The sequence below is a fragment of the Tachyglossus aculeatus genome, chromosome 10 (genome assembly GCF_015852505.1).
Source record: "Tachyglossus aculeatus isolate mTacAcu1 chromosome 10, mTacAcu1.pri, whole genome shotgun sequence".
NCBI classification, from domain to species: domain Eukaryota; kingdom Metazoa; phylum Chordata; class Mammalia; order Monotremata; family Tachyglossidae; genus Tachyglossus; species Tachyglossus aculeatus.
The window spans coordinates 55,991,190-56,010,423 of record NC_052075.1 but is presented as its reverse complement, the minus strand read 5'-3'; the positions used below and the strand labels follow the sequence as shown (position 1 = coordinate 56,010,423).

The window sequence follows — 19,234 nt, the reverse complement described above, 5'->3', positions numbered from 1 at the left end:
GCAGTATGGCTCAGTGGAAAGAGCCTGCGCTTGGGAGTCAGAGGTCATGGGTTCTAATCCTGACTCTGCCATTTGTCAGCTGTGTGACTTGGGGCAAGTCACTTCACTTCTCGGTGCCTCAGCTACCTCATCTGTAAAATGGGGATGAAAACTGTGAGCCCCATGTGGGACAACCTGATTACCTTGTGTCTACCCCAGCACTTAGAACAGTGCTTGGCACATAGTAAGCACTTAACAAATACCATAATTATTATTATTATATTGTTCTAAGCGCTAGGGTAGATACAAACTGATCAGATTGGACACAATCCATGTCCTACTTAAGGGGCTCAAAGTCTTTATCCTTATTTTACAGATGAGGCAACTGAGGCACAGAGAAGAGAAGTCACTTACTCAACATCACACAGCATTCACTTCACAAGGAGCTAACAGTCTAAAGCAGGGGCCCTAGGCCTCTCAGTTGGGTGATTCTGGGGTGGGTGAAAAGCCTGTGGTTGTGACTGATTGCAATTGGCTGTTAAGGTGGAGTGGGGGGTTATTTTGGGAGCAAGACCCTCTAAGTGTTGTCCCACACCATCTGGAGGAGAAGCATGAAAGCGGGAACCAAATCCTTTGGGAATAGTAATGTCAACATTGTCCTCTTCACAAAACATTTATTGCTATATCATATTTATTGTTATAATAATAATGATATTTTAAAGTACTTGCTATAAGTCAGGCCGTATACTAAGTGCTGATATTGTATTTATTGTTATATTGTACTCTCCCAATCGCTTAGTCTAGTGCTTTGTCCACAGTAAGCGCTCAATAAATATGACTGAATGAATGATTCCAGCACTGACAGTGTCCTTGGGGGAGCTGGAAGGGAGATTCTCCCTAACCTGGGACCTCCAAAGCCAGGACAGGGCAGAAAGGAGGGTCCTCATCTGGGCAAAAGAGTTAGGGAGGTCAGGGAGGAGGGAGCATGGGGTTGGGGGGAATCAAGAGCCTGGGAGCGGAGAATAAATTAAAGTGAATCAGTCAGGCATCAGTCAGGTCTGGGTGCCCACTCAAGTGAGGGTGAGGCACGTTGGGAACAGCCGGAGGGAGAACTCACACACTCTCACACATTCACCCCCTTCCCACCCCCACATCCCCACCCTCTGACTGGGCAGTCTAGGGGGAGGGACAGAGAGTAGGGGAGAAAACATTGTCCCAAGCTTCGTGGGGGTGGATAGCTTGATGGAGAGACAGGACACACACAAACACAGTCAGAAAACATAAGTGACTGGGGCTTGTGTCTCCTTCATTGTCTCTCCAAATATCTTTTTTTCTCACTGTGTCCTTCTCACGTTCTCTCTCATTGACTCTCCTTCTCTCCACAGACAGCAGGAATCCACGCACATGATTTACAGGGTCCAACTGGAAGAATTAAGGTGACACATCCAATCTGGGAAAGCTTCCTGAAGGAGGTAAGATTTTAGCAGTTTGGAAGGAGGGAAGGCCTGGGGGATGGAAAGGAGGAGCAATGGAGGGCATTCTAGGTCAGGGGAAGATACAACCAGCAGCTGGAGATTGGAGGGAGGATGATTCTATGATTAGAATTATTATTCTTGTGATTATTCCGGTATTTAAGTTCTTACTTTGTGTCAGACACTGTTGTAGGCTCTGGGATACAAGTTAATCAGGTAGGATATAGTCCCTGTCCCACTTGGGGCTCACAGCCTAGGTAGGTGGGGGGAACGTGTATTTAATTCCCATTTTACGGTTGAGGAAACTGAGACACGGAGAAGTTAAGTCACTTGCCCAAGGTCACATATCAAGCAGTTGGCAGAGCCAGAATTAGAGCCAGGTCCTCTGACTCCTGAACCCAGACTCTTTCCACTAGGCCAGGCTGTTTCAATGATGTAAAGTATGGGAAGTGCAGACAGGGGTAGGCATAATCATGATATTTACTGAACGCCTTCTGAGGATGATGCATTGTACTAACAGTTTGGAAAAGTACAACTAAAGCAAAAGATGTCCATAAAGAGCTGACATTCTACTGAGAATGAGAAACACAGTAAAGAAACAGCTTGCTCTAGTGGATAGCACAGGGGGAAGCCAAAGGTTCTAATCTCAGCTCCTCCATTTTTCTGTTGGGTGACCTTGGGCAAGTCACATTTCTGTGCTTCAGTTACCTCATTTGTAAAATGAGGTATTAAGGGATTAAGACTATGAGACCCATGTGGGACAGGGACTGTGTCCAACCTGATTAGTTTGCCTCTATTCCAGCACTTAGTAGTCTGTAAACTCACTGGAAGCAGGGAATATTCCTGTAATATTGTTTTATTGTACTCTCCCAACCACTTAGTACAGTGCTCTGTACTCAGTAAATGCTTAATAAATATGATTGACTGGCTTTGTACAGTACCTGAGACAAAGTTAGCACTTAGCAAATACCAAAAAAGAAAAAAAAGAGAGAAAAGCTGGGGAAGAGGGAAGGCAAAATGGGGGATGGGGATTTGGAATTGATGTGAGCCTCATGCTGAGAGCTCAGGGACGAAGACCCAGTTTTCCCTTGGGGTTCCCCCCACCTTCTGAAACAGGGATCACCCGGGCCCCTGCAGCACCTCTTTAGAGTCTGTGTTGCTGCTGAAGAGGAAGTCTAACCTAAATCCCTCAGGCTGTAGTTTCAGCCTGCTTTCTCTGGGCTGAAATTGCAGCCCGAGGGATTTAGGTTAGCCACCAGGACTTCATCCCAGCCTAGGAGCTTCCATCATTGCTACCAAGGGTGTGGAGGGGCAGGGAGGGTGGGGGGCACCCTGTCCTTATCTGGGAGTTTTTGGAAGGCTGTCTGTCGAGGAGTGGAAGGTTGGAGCCCTTCCAGGAAGCAGGGGAAATCATGACATGACCCTTCCAAGCTCCACATGGGCCACCCCGACTCATGGGATTAGTGTGGGAGAAACTGTTTCCTAATCCCGTTGAAAGGCCCAATTCTGTGGGGTAGAGTAGCACAAACGTGTCCAGGTAACAGTCTGAAGCAGCGTGCCTTAGTGGAAAGAGCATGGGTTTAGGAGTCAGAGGACGTGGGTTCTACTCCTGGCTCCGCCACTTGTCTGCTGTGTGGCCTTGTGCAAGCCACTTCACTTCTCTGTGTTTCAGTTACCTCATCTGGAAAATGGGGATTAAGACTGTGAGCCCCACGTGGGACAGTCTGATTACCTCGTGTCTACCCTAGCGCTTAGAACAGTGCTTGGCACATAGTAAGCGCTTAGCAAATTCCATAATTATTATTACTATTACACCCCAGAGAGGAAGCATCCCGGCTCTGTCCCTCCTCCTTCTCCTCCCTCCATCCTCCCCTCCCCTCCCCACTGTGTCAGATCTGGCGACTCTTTGTCCAATCCTGAGCCTCTATCTTGTACCCCGCCCAAAGAGTTGCAGAAAAGAATCCCCATGTCCTGTAGGTCCTGACTTAAAGATTTGCCCTGAAATTCCTCTAATAACACCTTGTTTTTATATAAGGCCTTTCTTCTGTCTAGGCTCAAAGACCCACACCGACGATTCATCCTTCATCTTCCCAGCCTCCCCCCGGGGGAGAAAGGTGGGAGTCCAGAACAATTAGACCCATTTTACAGGTGAGAACACTAGGATTGCCCAATCTTCTCCTGGGATGAGTCACCCGACTTCCCCAGTCTTCCCGAGGGCGTACGGATGGGTGAATTCGCCGGCCGGCTAGGGTGCATCCGAGGCCAGTGCTGGGAACAATAATACTAATAACAACAATAATAATAATAATGGTAATAATGATATTTGTTAAGCCCTTACTATGTCTCAAGCACTGTTCTAAGCGCTGGGGTAAATATGAGCTGATCGGGTTGGATACAGTCCCTGTCCCACATGGGGTTCACAGTCTTAATCCCCATTATACAGATGAGATAACTGAGAGAAGTTAAGTGATTTATCCAAGTTCACACGGGAGACAAGTGCAGAAGCTGGGATTAGAATCCATGTCCTTCTGGCTCCCAGGCCTGAGTGGGTACCCAATGGAAGGACATGGGGAATGCTCAGTTGGGTGGGGGCCGGGGGAGGGACGTCCCGGAAAAGATGGGGGGATGGGTCTCTCCCCCCAATTTTAATTTTCTGTGGAGGCCAGGACGAGTGGAGTGCCGGTTCCCCATCCTCTGACATCCCAAAATTACTATTAATATGGAATTTGCTAAGCACTTAGTAGGTACCAAGAAAGCTTTGGGAGAGATACAAATTAATCAGATTAGACACAGTCCCTGTCTCACTTGGGGTTCATAATCTAAGCAGAAGGGAGAACAGGCATTTAATCTCCATTTTACAGTTGAGGAAACTAAGGCAAATGGAAATTAAATGACTTGCCCAAGTCACCCAGCAAGCTATTTTCAGGGCCGGCAATAGAAGGATTACAACCCAGGTCCTCTGACTCTCAAGCCTGTGCTCTTTCCCCTAGGCCAAGAAGCTCAGATTCCTAGAAGATGGGGTGAAGCTTATCACAGCTCTGCCCTTGGTCTGCTGTGAGACCTTGGGCAAGTCACTGAACCTCTGATCTTCAGGTTCTTCACCTGTAAAATGGGGAGAAAATCCCTGCTTTCTTTTCTTCTGTTAAACTGTGAGCCCTGTCTGGGGCAGGGACCATGTCCCATCTGGTTATCTTTTATCTACACCACTGCTTGGTGATAATAATACTAATACTAATACTAACGCCAACTTGTACTTCCTAAGTGCTTAGTACAGTGCTCTGCACACAGTAAGCACTCAATAAATACGATTGAATGAATGAATGAATCATCATCATCATCATCAATCATATTTATTGAGCGCTTACTATGTGCAGAGCACTGTACTAAGCGCTTGGGAAGTACAAATTGACAACATATAGAGACAGTCCCTACCCAACAGTGGGCTCACAGTCTAAAAGGGGGAGACAGAGAACAAAACCAAACATACTAACAAAATAAAATAAATAGAATAGATATGTTCAAATAAAATAAATAAATAAATGAATAGAGTAAACAAATATGTACAAACATATATACATATATACAGGTGCTGTGGGGAAGGGAAGGAGGTAAGATGGGGGGGATGGAGAGGGGGACGATGGGGAGAGGAAGGAAGGGGCTCAGTCTGGGAAGGCCTCCTGGAGGAGGTGAGCTCTCAGCAGGGCCTTGAAGGGAGGAAGAGAGCTAGCTTGGCGGATGGGCAGAGGGAGGGCATTCCAGGCCCGGGGGATGACGTGGGCTGGGGGTCGATGGCGGGACAGGCGAGAGCGAGGTACGGTGAGGAGATCAGCGGTGGAGGAGCGGAGGGTGCGGACTGGGCTGTAGAAGGAGAGAAGGGAGGTGAGGTAGGAGGGGGCGAGGTGAGAGGGCAACGGAGGCCATCGCCCGTCCCTTCGGAATGAATGAATGAATAATACTAACTGTGGTATTTGTTTAGTGCTTACTATGTGGGATTGATACAAGCTAACCCTGTTGGACACAGTCCATCTCTCACATAGAGCTCACGGTATTAATCCCCATTTTACAGATGAAGGAGCTGAGGAACATAGAGGTGAAGTGAATTGCCCAAGGTCAAACATCAGACAAGTGATAGAGCCAGGATTAGAATCCCGTTCCTCTGACTCCCAGCCCTATGGTCTTTCTACCAGGCCAGGTTCCTTCCCTCAACTCTAATCCAAGAGGTACTAATTTCTAGTCTAGATTAACAATAATCTAGTTATTGCACTGGACAGTCCTGTTTTCCTCTGGTCTGGTCTCTGGTCAGTATGTATTCAGCACCAGATGCTTTTATGTCCGGTGTTTTTATTTTCCAGGGTCCAGCATCCGTCCACATCTGTTCCTCTTGCTGAGTTCCATGGCTCAGAAGTGGTGCATGTGTTCACGAGGCCTTCAGAGGGAATGTACTGACTCTGGAGCCAATGAGGAGGGTCAGGAACCCCCACGGAGAGAAATGCTTAAGGATTGGCTGAACTAAGGGAACCTGTTGCAGAATGGCACATGTGATGTCATCACATTTCCCTTGGTGCCCAGAGTCACAACAGTGTGATGTCATGTGCACCTTCTTGTTGGGAGTTTACTAGGTCAGTCAGTGGTCACCCTTCCTAACATTGTTCACTGAATCCAAACCAAATGGTGACTACTCCCTGACATCATCACCAAGGGATGCTTACAGGGCCTCCTAGTTCGCGCCACTGTTTATGATGTCACTGTTATTGTCCCTCACTGATCCCATCAGTCATTTCCCCCTCCTCCTAATAATTACATCTTCTTAGCAAACTGGTCCCCGCTCCATTGAGACACCATCACTGAGGGACCTCTCCCAGCCCCACTTGGACAACGTCTCCAAGGGACAATATATGTAACAGGGTTTGATGAGAACTTAAGTGGCTTGTCCACGGCCACACAAAAGATTAGTGGTGGAGCTGGGATTAGAACCTAGAAGCAGCGTGGTTTAGTGGAAAGAGCACAGGCTTGGGAGTCAGAGATCGTGGGTTCTAATCCCGACTGCCACTTGTCAGCTATGTGACTTTGGGCAAGTCACTTAACTTCTTTGTGCCTAAGTTACCTCATCTGTAAAATGGGGATATAGACTGTGAGCCCCACATGGGACAACCTGATAACCTTGTATCTACCCCAGCGTTTAGAACAGTGCTTGGCACATAGTAAGCACATAACAAATACCATTATTATTATTAGTAGTAGTATTAACCCAGAACCTTCTGACTCCCAAATCTGTGCTCTATCCACTAGACCACGCTGCTTCTCTACATACATATACACACACTCTGAACTGGGCACTGGAACAGAGGAAAGAGATCCAATTCCTGCCTAGAGGTGCTGCCAGCTTGATGCGGGAGGCAGGGGACAAACATACAACACACACACACACACACACACACACACACACACACACACACACACACACACACACACACACACACACACACCCCTAGTGAGAGAAAAGACAATATAAAACACTAGAGACAGAGGCTGAAACCATCACAGAAACCCAGATATAGAGACAGACAACAGCTGTTGGGGGGAAGAGGAGAGGGACTGGTGTACCAGAATCCAGGTGGGATCAATCCAGGAAGGCTTCCTGAAGGAGGTGAATTCTGGTCATGCTTGGCAGGAAGGGAGAGATGGGTGGAGTAGTGAAGAGAAGAGGAATTCCAGGCAGCTGCTCAGTCCTGTAGCTGGACAGGCCCAGACTGAGCCCCTACCCTCCTCTCCCCCTCGTCCCCCTCTTCATCCCCCCCATCTTACCTCCTTCCCTTCCCCACAGCACCTGTATATATGTATATATGTTTGTACATATTTATTACTCTATTTATTTATTTATTTATTTTACTTGTACATATCTATTCTATTTATTTTATTTTGTTAGTATGTTTGGTTTTGTTCTCTGTCTCCCCCTTTTAGACTGTGAGCCCACTGTTGGGCAGGGACTGTCTCCATATGTTGCCAATTTGTACTTCCCAAGCGCTTAGTACAGTGCTCTGCACACAGTAAGCCCTCAATAAATACGATTGATGATGATGATGACAAAAAATCTCCTCGCCTTATGGATGTGGGAGAGCCTTAATCTTGTGCCTGCTGAACAGCTGATCTGTTGTGTCACTGATCTAAAGTCTTCTTTGCCTTCTGATATGTGAGTGTGGGGGGCTGGTTAGGTAGTTGATCTGTTTTGTCACTAGGTAGACAGTCTCATTTAATGGGTGTAGTAGGGGGTCTTAGGCTGGCAACCTTGCTGAGCCACTGATCTGTCCTGACACTAGGTGGAAGGTCTTCTCATCTTCTGGATGTAGTTGGGGTGTCCTGGTCTGACACCCCTGCTGAACAGCTGATCTGTCCTGTCACTAAATGGAAAGTCTCCTCTTCTTCTGGGCATAGTTGGGGGTCCTGTCTGATTCATCTGCTGAGCAGCTGATCTTTCACTAGGTGGAAAAATTTCACCTCCTGGAAGTAGCAGGGGAGCCATTGTGTACACACCTGGTAAGCAGCTGATCCGTCCTAGATGGAAAGTCTCCTCATCTTCTAGGCGAAGTGGGGGGTCCTGGCCTGAAGCAGCAGCATGGTGTAGTGGATAGAGCATGGGCCTAGGAGTCAGAGGGTCATGGGTTCTAATCCCAGCTCCACCACTTGTCTGCTGTGTGACCTTGGGAAAGTCTATTCACTTCTCTGTGCCTCAGTTACCTCATCTGGAAAATGGAGATCGAGATTGTAAGCTCCAAGTGGGACAGGGACTGTGTCCAACCTGATTTACTTGTATCCACTCCAGCGCTTTGTACAGTGTCTGGCACATAGTAAGCGCTTAATTAATACCATGATAATAATAATTATTATTATTATTATCTGCCCTATCACTAAGTGCAAAATCATCTTCTGGGCATAGTGGGAGAGCCATTGTCTACACACCTGGTAAGCTGCTGAGTTATCCTGTCACTAGATGAAATACCTCATCTTCTAGGTACAGTAGGGAAGCCATTCTTTACGCACCTGCTGAGCAGACGATCTGTCCGTGTCACTAGGTGGAAAATCTTCTCATCTTCCGGGTGTAGGATGGAGGTCCTTGCCTGATGCATCTGCTGAGGAGTCAATCTGTCACCAGATGCAAAATCTCCTCATCTTCTGGGGGCAGGGGAATGCAATTGTTCACATTCTTGGTGAGCAGCTGATCTGCCCTGGAACTAGATGAAAAAAATTTCCTCATCTTCTGAGCATAATGGGAGAGGGTTTGTTTAAATACCTGGCGAGCAGCTGATCTGTCATGTCCTGAGGTGGAAAGCCTCCTCCTCTTCTGGAGGAGGGAAGGGGGAGCTTTTCCCCTTCCCCACTGAGCAGCTGACCTTGATCCAAGGAAGAGAACAGCAATCACCCGGAATGCAGTCCCTGCAGCGGCCTGAGTCTCCAGCGACCTGCTCATCCCCCCAAGCAACAGCACAAATATCTCTGACACCCTCAGTCAGTGGGGATGATCGGGGAAAGACTGTGGCTGCAGTCAGACTGGAACATAAAGGATGGAAATGGGTGGAAATGGGAGGCGCACTCAGGTTTATGGAGAGGGCGTTGGGGGACGCTCAGAGCTGCAGGAAGAGGTGAAGGGCTGAGGCTCCCAAAAGACACTCCCATGGCCTGCATCTTGGATTTCAAAGGTCGCTCCTCACGCGGGGCCTCATAAACCTCTGGTGGTTTGGCCGGCGCCGGCGGTTTTGGGGATAGGGATAGGGTTGGTCTCTGGAAGACTCCAGGGATGCCCCCCTTTCTGTGGTCGGGGATGGATGGGGCGGAGAGGGACTCGAGGGAAGAGAGGAGCTGGAGGGGGGTGGGAATGGGAGAGGGGAGAGCGTCCAACCTCAACCTCAACGCCCCTCCCAGGGACCACTTCCGCACCCCCGCCGCGTCCTGAGCCATCCACACGCACCCCCACTTCACAGAGGGCCGCAGAGGACTGGTTGGGGTCAGCTCATAAAGGGCTTTGAAGATGAAATGGGGCTCTAGGCCAGGGTTCAAACCACAAAGCAGAGCTTGTTGTCAAGAAGGATGCCCATAAAAGCCATCCCCCACTCCCAAAAGCCAGTCAAATCGCTTTTTGGGGCCCCGTTTACCGCCGCCGAGCTCCCGAATAAAAGGTCTCAGAGAAGGGCAGGGAGGACAGAAGGGATCAAGTGGGTCTTCCTGCCGTGACCTTGCCTCTGTCTGGACCAAATTCTTCCTGCACCCTCCTCCGGTATCATCATGGCTTGTGGCTCCGGCTTCGGGTTCAGGACCTTCAGCTGCGTCTCAGCCTGCGGCCCACGACCAGACCGCTGCTGCATCAGCGCCGCTCCGTACCGTGGGGTCTCCTGTTACCGGGGCCTGACTGGCTTTGGCAGCCGCAGCCTGGGTGGCTTCTGCGGGGGCTACCGTGCCGGCTGCGGCCGTAGCTTCGGCTACCGGTCGGGCGGCGTGTGCGGGCCCAGCCCGCCCTGCATCACCAGTGTGTCGGTCAATGAGAGCCTGCTGACCCCGCTCAACCTGGAGATCGATGCCAATGCCCAGTGTGTGAAGCAGGAGGAGAAGGAGCAGATCAAGTGCCTCAACAGCAAGTTCGCCGCCTTCATCGACAAGGTGAGGGGGTCTCCCCTGGGATCCGGGATTTACTCCCATCGCCCCCTCCTCAAATTCCAGCTGTGATGGGGTGAGGTGGGATGGGATCTGTCCTGCTCTTTGGAGGAGAGATGCGGAGGCAGGGGGATAATAATAATAATAATGATGGTATTTGTTAAGCGCTATGTGCCAAGCACTGTTCTAAGCGCTGGGGTAGATACAAGGTAATCAGGTTGTCCCACCTGGGGCTCACAGTCTTAATCCCCATTTTCCAGATGAGGTAACTGAGGCCCACAGAAGTTGTGACTTGACACAGCTGACAAGTGGTGGAGGCAGGATTAGAACCCACAACCTATGATTCCCAAGCCCGAGCTCTTTCCACTAACCCATGGATGGATCAAATGATCTGCACAGGGGCTCTGGCAGTGTCACTTTGGCAACCACGGGTCTCGGTAGTTCCGTCCCTGCAGGGAGTGGACTCGAATTGGTCTAACTGGACTTCTGGGTGGGAGGGGGTGGGGATAGTAGTCTCTGAGGACTGGACATGGGAGACTCCACCCCCTGGTCCCTCCATCTAAGTCCGCAGCCTCTTGTGGGCGGAATCCTGGTCACACGCTTCAGTTGTAGCTTCCAAACTCTGAGCGCAGCAGAGTGCCCTGGTGGGCGTTCACTCTTGCCCCCGGTGTGAGTTCACTACTGTCTCGGTGGGAGTTCACAACTAATAATAATAATTGTGGTATTTGTTAAGCGCTTACTATGTGCCAGACACTGTACTAAGCGCTGGGGTGGATACAAGTAAATTGGTTTGGTTACAGTCCCTGTCCCAGATGGCGCTCACAGGCTCAATCCCCATTTTACAGATGAGGGAACTGAGGCCCAGAGAAGTGAAGTGACTTGCCCGAGGTCACACAGCAGACAAATGGCAGGGCCAGGATTAGAACCCATGACCTTCTGACTCTCAGGCCTGGGCTCTATCCACTAGGCCATGCTGCTTTTCTATGTCAACTGCCACCGGTGGGTGATCAGTTGCTGCCCCTGATGGCATTCATTGCTGCCCTGGTGAGCGTTCACTACTGCCCCGAAGGGCGATCATTACACTGGAGGGCATTTATTTCTGCCCCTGGTGGGCTCTCTCTGATGCCCCCGTCAGCCCTACCACCTCGAGGACGAGGCGGAGGGATGGGGCGAGGGGTCACGGTTGCCCCCCGGGGGCGGGTCCCCCGGGATGGCAAGCAGAAGCCAGAATTGGTCAGTCCCTGGCTCGTCCCCGCAGGTGCGGTTCCTGGAGCAGCAGAACAAGCTGCTAGAGACCAAGTGGCAGTTCCACCAGAACCGCAAATGCTGCGAGAGCAACCTGGAGCCGCTGTTCGACGGCTACATTGAGACGCTGAAGCGCGAGCTGGAGTGCGTGGAGGCCGACCGTGGCCGGCTCGAGTCAGAGCTCTACCACGTGCAGGAGGTGCTGGAGGGCTTCAAGAAGAAGTGAGTGACTGGTGGGGGGGCGGGGGGTGGAAGTACTGCCTTGATGGGATCCTTGGAGTGTATGTCAGTGTCAAGGGGGAGGGGGCTGCACAGTGAGTGTTTAAGGGGCATAAAGGAGTGGAGAACAGTCCCCTTCCCCCTCTTTTTCTCTCCCTCTGGTAAGTCTTAATGCTTGGAGTGGAGGGGAGAAAATAATAATTTTATTATTTGTGGGTCTTTCTTAAAAAAATAGTATTTGTTAAGCGCTTACTCTGTTCCAGGCACAATACTAAGCCCGGGGGTAGATGCAAGATAATCAGGTTAGACACAGCCCCTTTCCAACATGGGGCTCAAAGTCTTATTTCCCATTTTACGGATGAGGTAACTGAGGCAAGAGAAGTGAAGTGACTTGGCTAAGTTCGCACAGAGCCAGGATCCCAGGTCCTTTGACTCCCAGGCCGGTGCTCTTTTCACTAGGCCTTGCAGCTTCACACAGTTTTCAATGTGTTGCAAAAGCCAACAATTGTCCAGTCAATCAATGGTATTTATCAAGCGCTTACTGTGTGTAGAGTTCTGTACTAAGTGCTAGACGGAGTACAATATAACAGTGCTGGTAGACACATTCCCTGCCTACACTTAGCTTACAGTCCAGCACCCATGACTCCCTCCTGGCTCTCCTACGACCCCACCCCCCAATTTCCGTGGAGGTTTCCACATCCCACCTTCTGGATCAAAGTCCCTAAACAGCATATTTGAACCTCCGGATAAATTGAGGTATAGAGGTCCAAAGGACCCTAACCACGGATGCCGCCAACCCCAGTGACCCCAGGGGTCTGATTAACCAGGTGGTGGTGGATTTTCTGAGGAGGATCTCTGCTTTCTCTCCTTCTCCCTCCTCCTATGCCCTCTTTCAGTTTGCCTCTGCCAGTAGGGGCTGGGGAAGATTGAAATTATTCTTAAGTCCACTGCCTACCCTGCTCCTCAACAACTGGTTGTGGAGAGGAAGAAGAAACTTCCTCCAGGGTCTTTCACCTGCCAATTCCTGTTGCCCTGCAGCACAGGACCATTGGGAGCTGATTTTTTTTTTTAATGGATTTTGTTAAGCACTTACTATGTGCCAGGCACTATATTAAAAGCTACAGTCCCTGTCCCACATAGAGCTCACAGTCTTAACCCCCATTTTCCAGATGAGGTAACTGAAGCACAGAGAAGTGAAGTGTCCAAGGTCACGCAGCAGACAAGTGGCAGAGCTGGGATTAGAACACACATCCTTCCAACTTCCAGGCCCATGCTCTATCCACTAGGTCACGCTGCTTCAGTCAAACAGAATGGGGCAGTCGGGTTACAGTTTGCAGAATTCCCTATCTAAGCCTTGGACTTTGGGTAAACCAAGTCCCAGTTCTCCAACTTGGCTGTTCTAAATGCCCAAGACAAATCCAAAACCCTCTAACTCTCAGAATTCACCATGAGTCACTAAATGGTGCTCGTGGGGATTGGTGAGAGTTTAAGGAGAGAGGAATAGGGTTTGGGGGGTTAGAGGTGACACCCAACTTCCTGCTGCTCACCCAACCTGGTTGTCCCTCCCCCTGAAAAACTGAGGGTGCAGAAGGAGGGGATCAGCCCTTCCAGGTTTGTCTCGCTACCTGATTTTGTTAGAGCCCTGTGGCATTTCTTTCAGGCCTGGACTTCCTCTCACAGAACTAGGCTCACCTTCCTATTTTTTTTCCTGACCAGGTATGAGGAAGAGGTGGCCCTAAGAGCTACAGCTGAAAATGAGTTTGTGACACTCAAGAAGGTGAGAGTGGTGGGGGTCTGCAGCTTTTCCCTTTCCAGGGGGAACAGGGCTCTGGGCTGGTGTTGTCACAGTGGGTGGAGCTAGAGGTGGGATAGAAATGCTGGGGGGAATTCATCATACACCCTCGGGGTAGCCTTTCTCAAGCCACCAGGGATTCAAGGCTTACAACACCTGCCCACAGGGAGTGGACAGACAGGACAAACCGACGGACTGATACAGTCACAAGGAGAAAAAATTGATGGGGAAGGAAGTTAGATCAGAATTGGGGTGTATAAATCAGGGATTAGGTAAATTGATAGTACATATTGAGCAATTACTGCATGGGGACCACTGTACTAAGCACTGCCCTCAAGGGGCTTACTGTCCTGAGGGAAGTGGGTTTGAGTGGGGGTGGTTGGGAGGGGAAGGTGGATGGGAGAAAGGGTCGTGGGCTAGGGGCCAGGGTCAGGCAAGAAACACCCTAGTTGGAAGAGTCAATGTAGAGGCAGAAACTGGGTCCCAGCCCTCTGCCCCTCTCTTTGGGTTTCTGGACCCTCCCCTGTACACATACACACACATACACACACACTCATCAGCATCTGTTCTCACATCTGCCCCCAGGACGTAGACTGTGCCTATCTGCGCAAATCCGACCTCGAGGCCAACGTGGAGGTCCTAGTCGAGGAGATCAATTTCCTGAGGACGCTGTACGATGAGGTACAATGGGGAATGAGGGCATGGATGGGTCACAGGCAGGAGGGGAGCCCCATACCCACTGCTGCCCTCTGACTGCCACCATGTTGGGTTTGGGGAACACCCACCCTTCTGGGGGGTGGGCACTTCAGGTCAGGGGAGCTGTAGTGGAGTGGGACAAATACTGCTTTTCCCTTCCCTCTCACTGTGCCCCACTCCCACAGGCCTTGCCCCGAGGTGGGGCAATAACAGATAAGGGGGCATAGGTCCCAGAAAAGCCCCTCCGCCATTACCCCACCAGAGCTCAGCTATCATTCAATGATATAGATCACTTACCATGTGTGGAGTACCGTACTAAGTGCTTGGGAGAGTACACAATAGAGTTAATAATAATTGTGGTATTTGTTAAGCGCTTACTATGTACCAAGCACTGTTCTAAGTGCTGGGGTAGGTACAAGGTAATCAGGTTGGACACAGTCCATGTCCCATATAGGGCTCAGTCTTCATCCCCATTTTACAGATGAGGTAATCGAGGCACAGAGAGTGAAGTGATTTGCCCAAGGTCCCACGGCAGACAGGTGGCAGAGCTGGGATTAAAACTGACGTCTTCTGATTCCTAGGCCCAGGGTCTATCCATTAGGCCATGTTGCTTCCCTGGTAGTCACGATCCCTGAACTCAAGAAGCTTACAGTCTAGAGCGGGAAGACAGACATTAAAATAAATTACAGATAGGGGAAATGGGAAAGTATATTCCAGGAATGACTGGGCAATAGATGGAGAGCTGGATGGGACCCCATCCCAGCACTACAGCAACCCAACCTCATCCAGTCCCAAGGGCAGAGACCAGAAGGAAGTGGGATCTGGAGGGGCCAGGATTTGAGCCGGAATCCAGGCACCCAAGCCTGGAACAAATGCCCAGTGGGACAGGTTATAGGAGTGGGAACTGTTCAGCCTGGAGAAGAGAAGGCTATGGTGAAAGTGATTTCTGGGTATGGTGGTTCTTGAGGTCCGCAGGGGAACAGTAGGAAGAAATTAGGCTTAAATTACAGCCAGAGGGAGCTGGGTAAGACACCTGAAAGAACTTCCCAGCTCTGGGGGGATTTGATCCCGGAATAAGCAACTGAATTGAAGCATGGAATCTTGTTTCCCAGAGACTGTTAACAGGTGGCTACTCACCTGTCTGTACTGGTCAGGGGAGGAATTGAACTTTGTGAATGCAGGGGGCTGGACTCTGTAACACCTTTGACACCTCGCCGCCATCTCCCCACCCCTGCAGGAGATCCGCGTACTCCAGGCCCACATCTCAGACACCTCCGTGGTGGTCAAGATGGACAACAGCCGGGAGCTGAACATGGACTGCGTCATTGCTGAGATCAAGGCGCAGTACGACGACATCGCCAGCCGCAGCCGGGCCGAGGCTGAGTCCTGGTATCGCAGCAAGGTGAGCTAAGGGGGGATGGGACCAGCTTCGGGGGGGTCCTGAACCGGGTCCTGTCCCAGACCTGCCAGGCATTCCACGCTCTGGGCAGGGCTGAGTTGTGTGGGGGGAACTCATAACAGATTTTGGCAGCAGAGGGGGAGCAGGGCAGGGTTGGACTACTCAGAAGCCATCAGGGCTCTTGCCCTGGGACCTATGGGCAAGCTGCTGGACAGGACTGTCTGAGAGGTTGGAGTTGGGAACACTCTCAGCTCCACTCCAGGTTCTGTCCCCCCGGTGACATCACTACCCCCAGAATGCTGGCCCGGGCTAGGTTTCTGGGGACGATGACTCTCTGGGCCCCTCGGTGGGGGTCATAGGGTGGGTGGCTGAGCCCACACAAACCACTGTGCCTGTTCCCCCGGGTATCAGTGTGAGGAGATGAAGGCCATGGTGATCCGGCACGGGGAGAGCCTGCGCCGCACCAAGGAGGAGATCAACGAGCTGAACCGCATGATCCAGCGGCTGACGGCCGAGGTGGAGAACGCCAAGTGCCAGGTACAGGGAGCACCAGTGTGGGATTGGCTGGGCCCAGGGAAGAGGTCTGTAGTCACAGGGGAGATTTTTATTATCCACAGTGTCCCATTATCCATGTTCTTCCTGCAACAACAGAGCAGGAAACCTGGAATTGGTCATAACTCTTATTTAGAGACTCTTCAGTGAGGGGTTGCTAGAGATGTCTCTTAAAGACCACCACTCTCTCACACCTCTTTTAGATTCTCTGAGGTGGGATCCCATTCCAGGGTCAATGAGGACTGAGCCCAAAACCAGACCTCGAGCCGAAACCAGGGACAAATGCAGAATCCGCCATCATTCCAGTGGTCCTGGTTCTCCTTATCCTGGAGAGAGCCAGGGGAAACAGGCTGGAACTGGAGCCCAAGGGATTTAGGTTAGACCCAAGGAAGAACTTTCCCAGCAGAGATGGGTTTGGGGGTTGCAAGGGAAATCTATCAACAAATCAATTGCATTTATTGAGCGCTTACTGTGTTCACAGCCCTCTACTAAGTGCTTGGGAGAGTACAATGTGACAGTAGAATAGACACATTCCCTGCCCACAAGGAGCTTACAGTCTAGAGGGGGAAACTGTAGACTGTTTCCCCAGAGAGCTACCAGACCTGGTGAGGCACCCAGCTGACAGGGTGGGGTCTGGAGGCAGGGGAATAGCTAGGCCGTTCAGCCCCACATATGAGGGCCACAGGTCATGCACTTCCTTCTCCCCCTACCCAGAATTCCAAGCTGGAGGCGGCTGTGACTGAGTCGGAGCAGCAGGGCGAAGTGGCCCTCAATGATGCCAAGTGCAAGCTGGCTGGGCTGGAGGATGCCCTGCTGAAGGCCAAGCAGGACATGGCCTGCCTGGTGAAGGAGTACCAGGAGGTCATGAACTCCAAGCTGGGGCTGGACATCGAGATTGCTACCTACCGGCGGCTGCTGGAGGGAGAGGAGTGCCGGTGAGTGGGGGGTAGGGAAAGGGGATCCACTTTTGGGGCATCACTTGCATGCCCCCCATCATCATCATTAATGAGCCCGTACTGTGTGCAGAGAGCACTGTACTACATGCTTGGGACTGTGCAATACAACAGAGTTGGTAGACACGTTTCTTGCCCACAACAAATTTACAGTCTATAGATTAACATTATAGAGCTTCATCCATGGGCCTTCCTGCTCCTTTCATATCCAGCTCCTTCCTCCTGCTCAAAGGTGTCTACCTGCAAGCAAGACTAACGGTTGGACTATCCCAGAATGCATCTGGGCATTTGCCCAAGCTGTCCTTGGGGATAAGCACTCCTTTCAGTACTTTTCCAGTTTAAGGGGCAGCAGCAACTCAGCAGGCCCCTAACTCTACTCCCTAGCGATGTCATAAGGACAACCTCAATATCCAGAAGTCCCTGCCCCAGCAGCTCCACTGGGGCCCTGGGGGTGTAAGACCTGCCTGAGGCCAGTAGGCATTGATCTGCCCCGCTGGACACTGACCAAAGCGAAAGAGACGGGGAGGGAGAGCTGCGGTCTCTCCAGTCCTCCCATCCTGGGATTCTATGAACTGGGGACCTCTTACATTCACTCCTGCATGGGTTCTAATCCCAGCTCTGCCACTTGTCTGCTGTGTGACCTTGGGCAAGTTACTTAACTTCTCTTGTCCTCAGTTACCTCATCTGTAAAATGGGGAATGAGTCTGTGATCCCCATGTGGGACAGGGACTGTGTCCAATTCAATTGGCTTGTATCCACCCCAGCACATAGTACAGTGCCTGGTACATAGTAAGCACTCAACAAATACCACAATTATTAAGCGGGGAACTCATCTCTGCATTGTCCTGATACTATTCCCCTCTCCTCTCCCATTCAGGCTGTGTGAAGGTGTTGGAGCTGTGAATGTCTGTAAGTAGCCTGGAGGTGGGAGGGACAAGTCAGGGCTTGGGGTTGGTGAGGGAGATGAGGGCTGACCCTGGAAGGGAGGGACAACATGGTGTTGTACTAGACGAAGCAGCATGGCCCAGTGGATAGAGCACGGGCCTCGGAGTCAAAAGGTCATGGGTTCTAATCCTGCCTCTGCCACTTGTCTGCTTTGTGACCTTGGACGTCACTTCACTTCTCCGGGCTTCTCATCTGTAAAATGGGGATTAAGACTTTGAGCCCCATGCGGGACGTGGTCTGTGTCCAACCTGATTAGCTTGTACCTACCCAGCGCTTAGTTCATTGTCTGGCACAGAGTTGGGGTCTCCTAAATTCTGACTCTCCCCCATCCCTCCCCACAGGTGTGAGCAGCTCCAGGGGAGGCGTCGTGTGCGGTGACCTGTGCGCGTCCGGGGCCCGGCCGGTCACCGGTGGCGTTTGCAGTGCCCCCTGCAGCGGGAACCTGGTCGTGAGCACTGGCGGCCCCTGTGCCCCCTGTGCCCCCTGTGCCCCCTGCGCCCCCTGTGCCCCCTGTGCCCCTGGGGTCTCCTGCAGCGGGAGTGTGGGAGTCGGCTCATACGGCCTTGGCACCTATGGCTTCGGAAAGTGTTAGGTGGCAGGGCCAGACCCCGTCCCTGCAGGACCCAGAGAGCCCCCCCACTGGTCTTCCCCCCCACCAGCAAGAAGAGCTCTTTATAAGTTGCTTTCTGCCCCCACCTCCAACGACCCCTGCCCTGCCCCACGCCCTCTGCCTATGTGCCCGGATGGTGCGTAGTGTCCTGCGTTTCAGGAGGGTCCTGAGCCGTGGGGCAGCCTCCGGTTCAACTGCCACCTCGGGCTGTTTCGGAGACTTGTCCCGGAGCAGCCCCTGCTTTGCCAATAAACTGGAATTGTCACCATCTGGTTTGGAAATCTGGCTCTGTCACACACCGCACACAGGAAAACACACTGACACACACAGACACACAGGGAATGTGTCTGCTAATTCTGCTGTTTTGGACTCTCCCAAGTACTTAGTATAGTACTCTGCACATAGGAAGCACTCAATAAATACGATTGATTGATAAACATACACACAAATATACATGCATACATATTTTACACACACAAATATTCATGTGGGCACATTTACACACAGATACACATACACACTCACAAATAATAATAATAATAATAGTATTTGTTAAGCACTTGCTAAGTGCCAAGAACTGTTCTAAGCACTGGGGTAGATACAGGGTAATCAGCTTGCCCCACTTGGGGCTCACACTTTTAATCCCCATTTTACAGATGAGGTAACTGAGGCACAGAGAAGTTAAATGACTTGCCCAAGGTCACACAGCAGACAAATGGCTGAGGCTTA

General features: G+C 51.1%; 1 protein-coding gene across 1 annotated transcript; it reads left to right on the top strand.

Annotated features, from left to right (window-relative positions):
* The first annotated feature begins 9,728 nt into the window (after positions 1 to 9,728).
* LOC119933069 (keratin, type II microfibrillar, component 7C-like) lies at positions 9,729 to 18,487 on the top strand. The gene is made up of 9 exons (XM_038752329.1): positions 9,729 to 10,100; positions 11,353 to 11,561; positions 13,275 to 13,335; positions 13,936 to 14,031; positions 15,284 to 15,448; positions 15,857 to 15,982; positions 16,712 to 16,932; positions 17,828 to 17,859; positions 18,237 to 18,487. Exons 1-9 carry the CDS (start codon positions 9,729 to 9,731, stop codon positions 18,485 to 18,487), a joined length of 1,533 nt encoding a protein of 510 aa, XP_038608257.1.
* Positions 18,488 to 19,234: the final 747 nt, after the last annotated feature.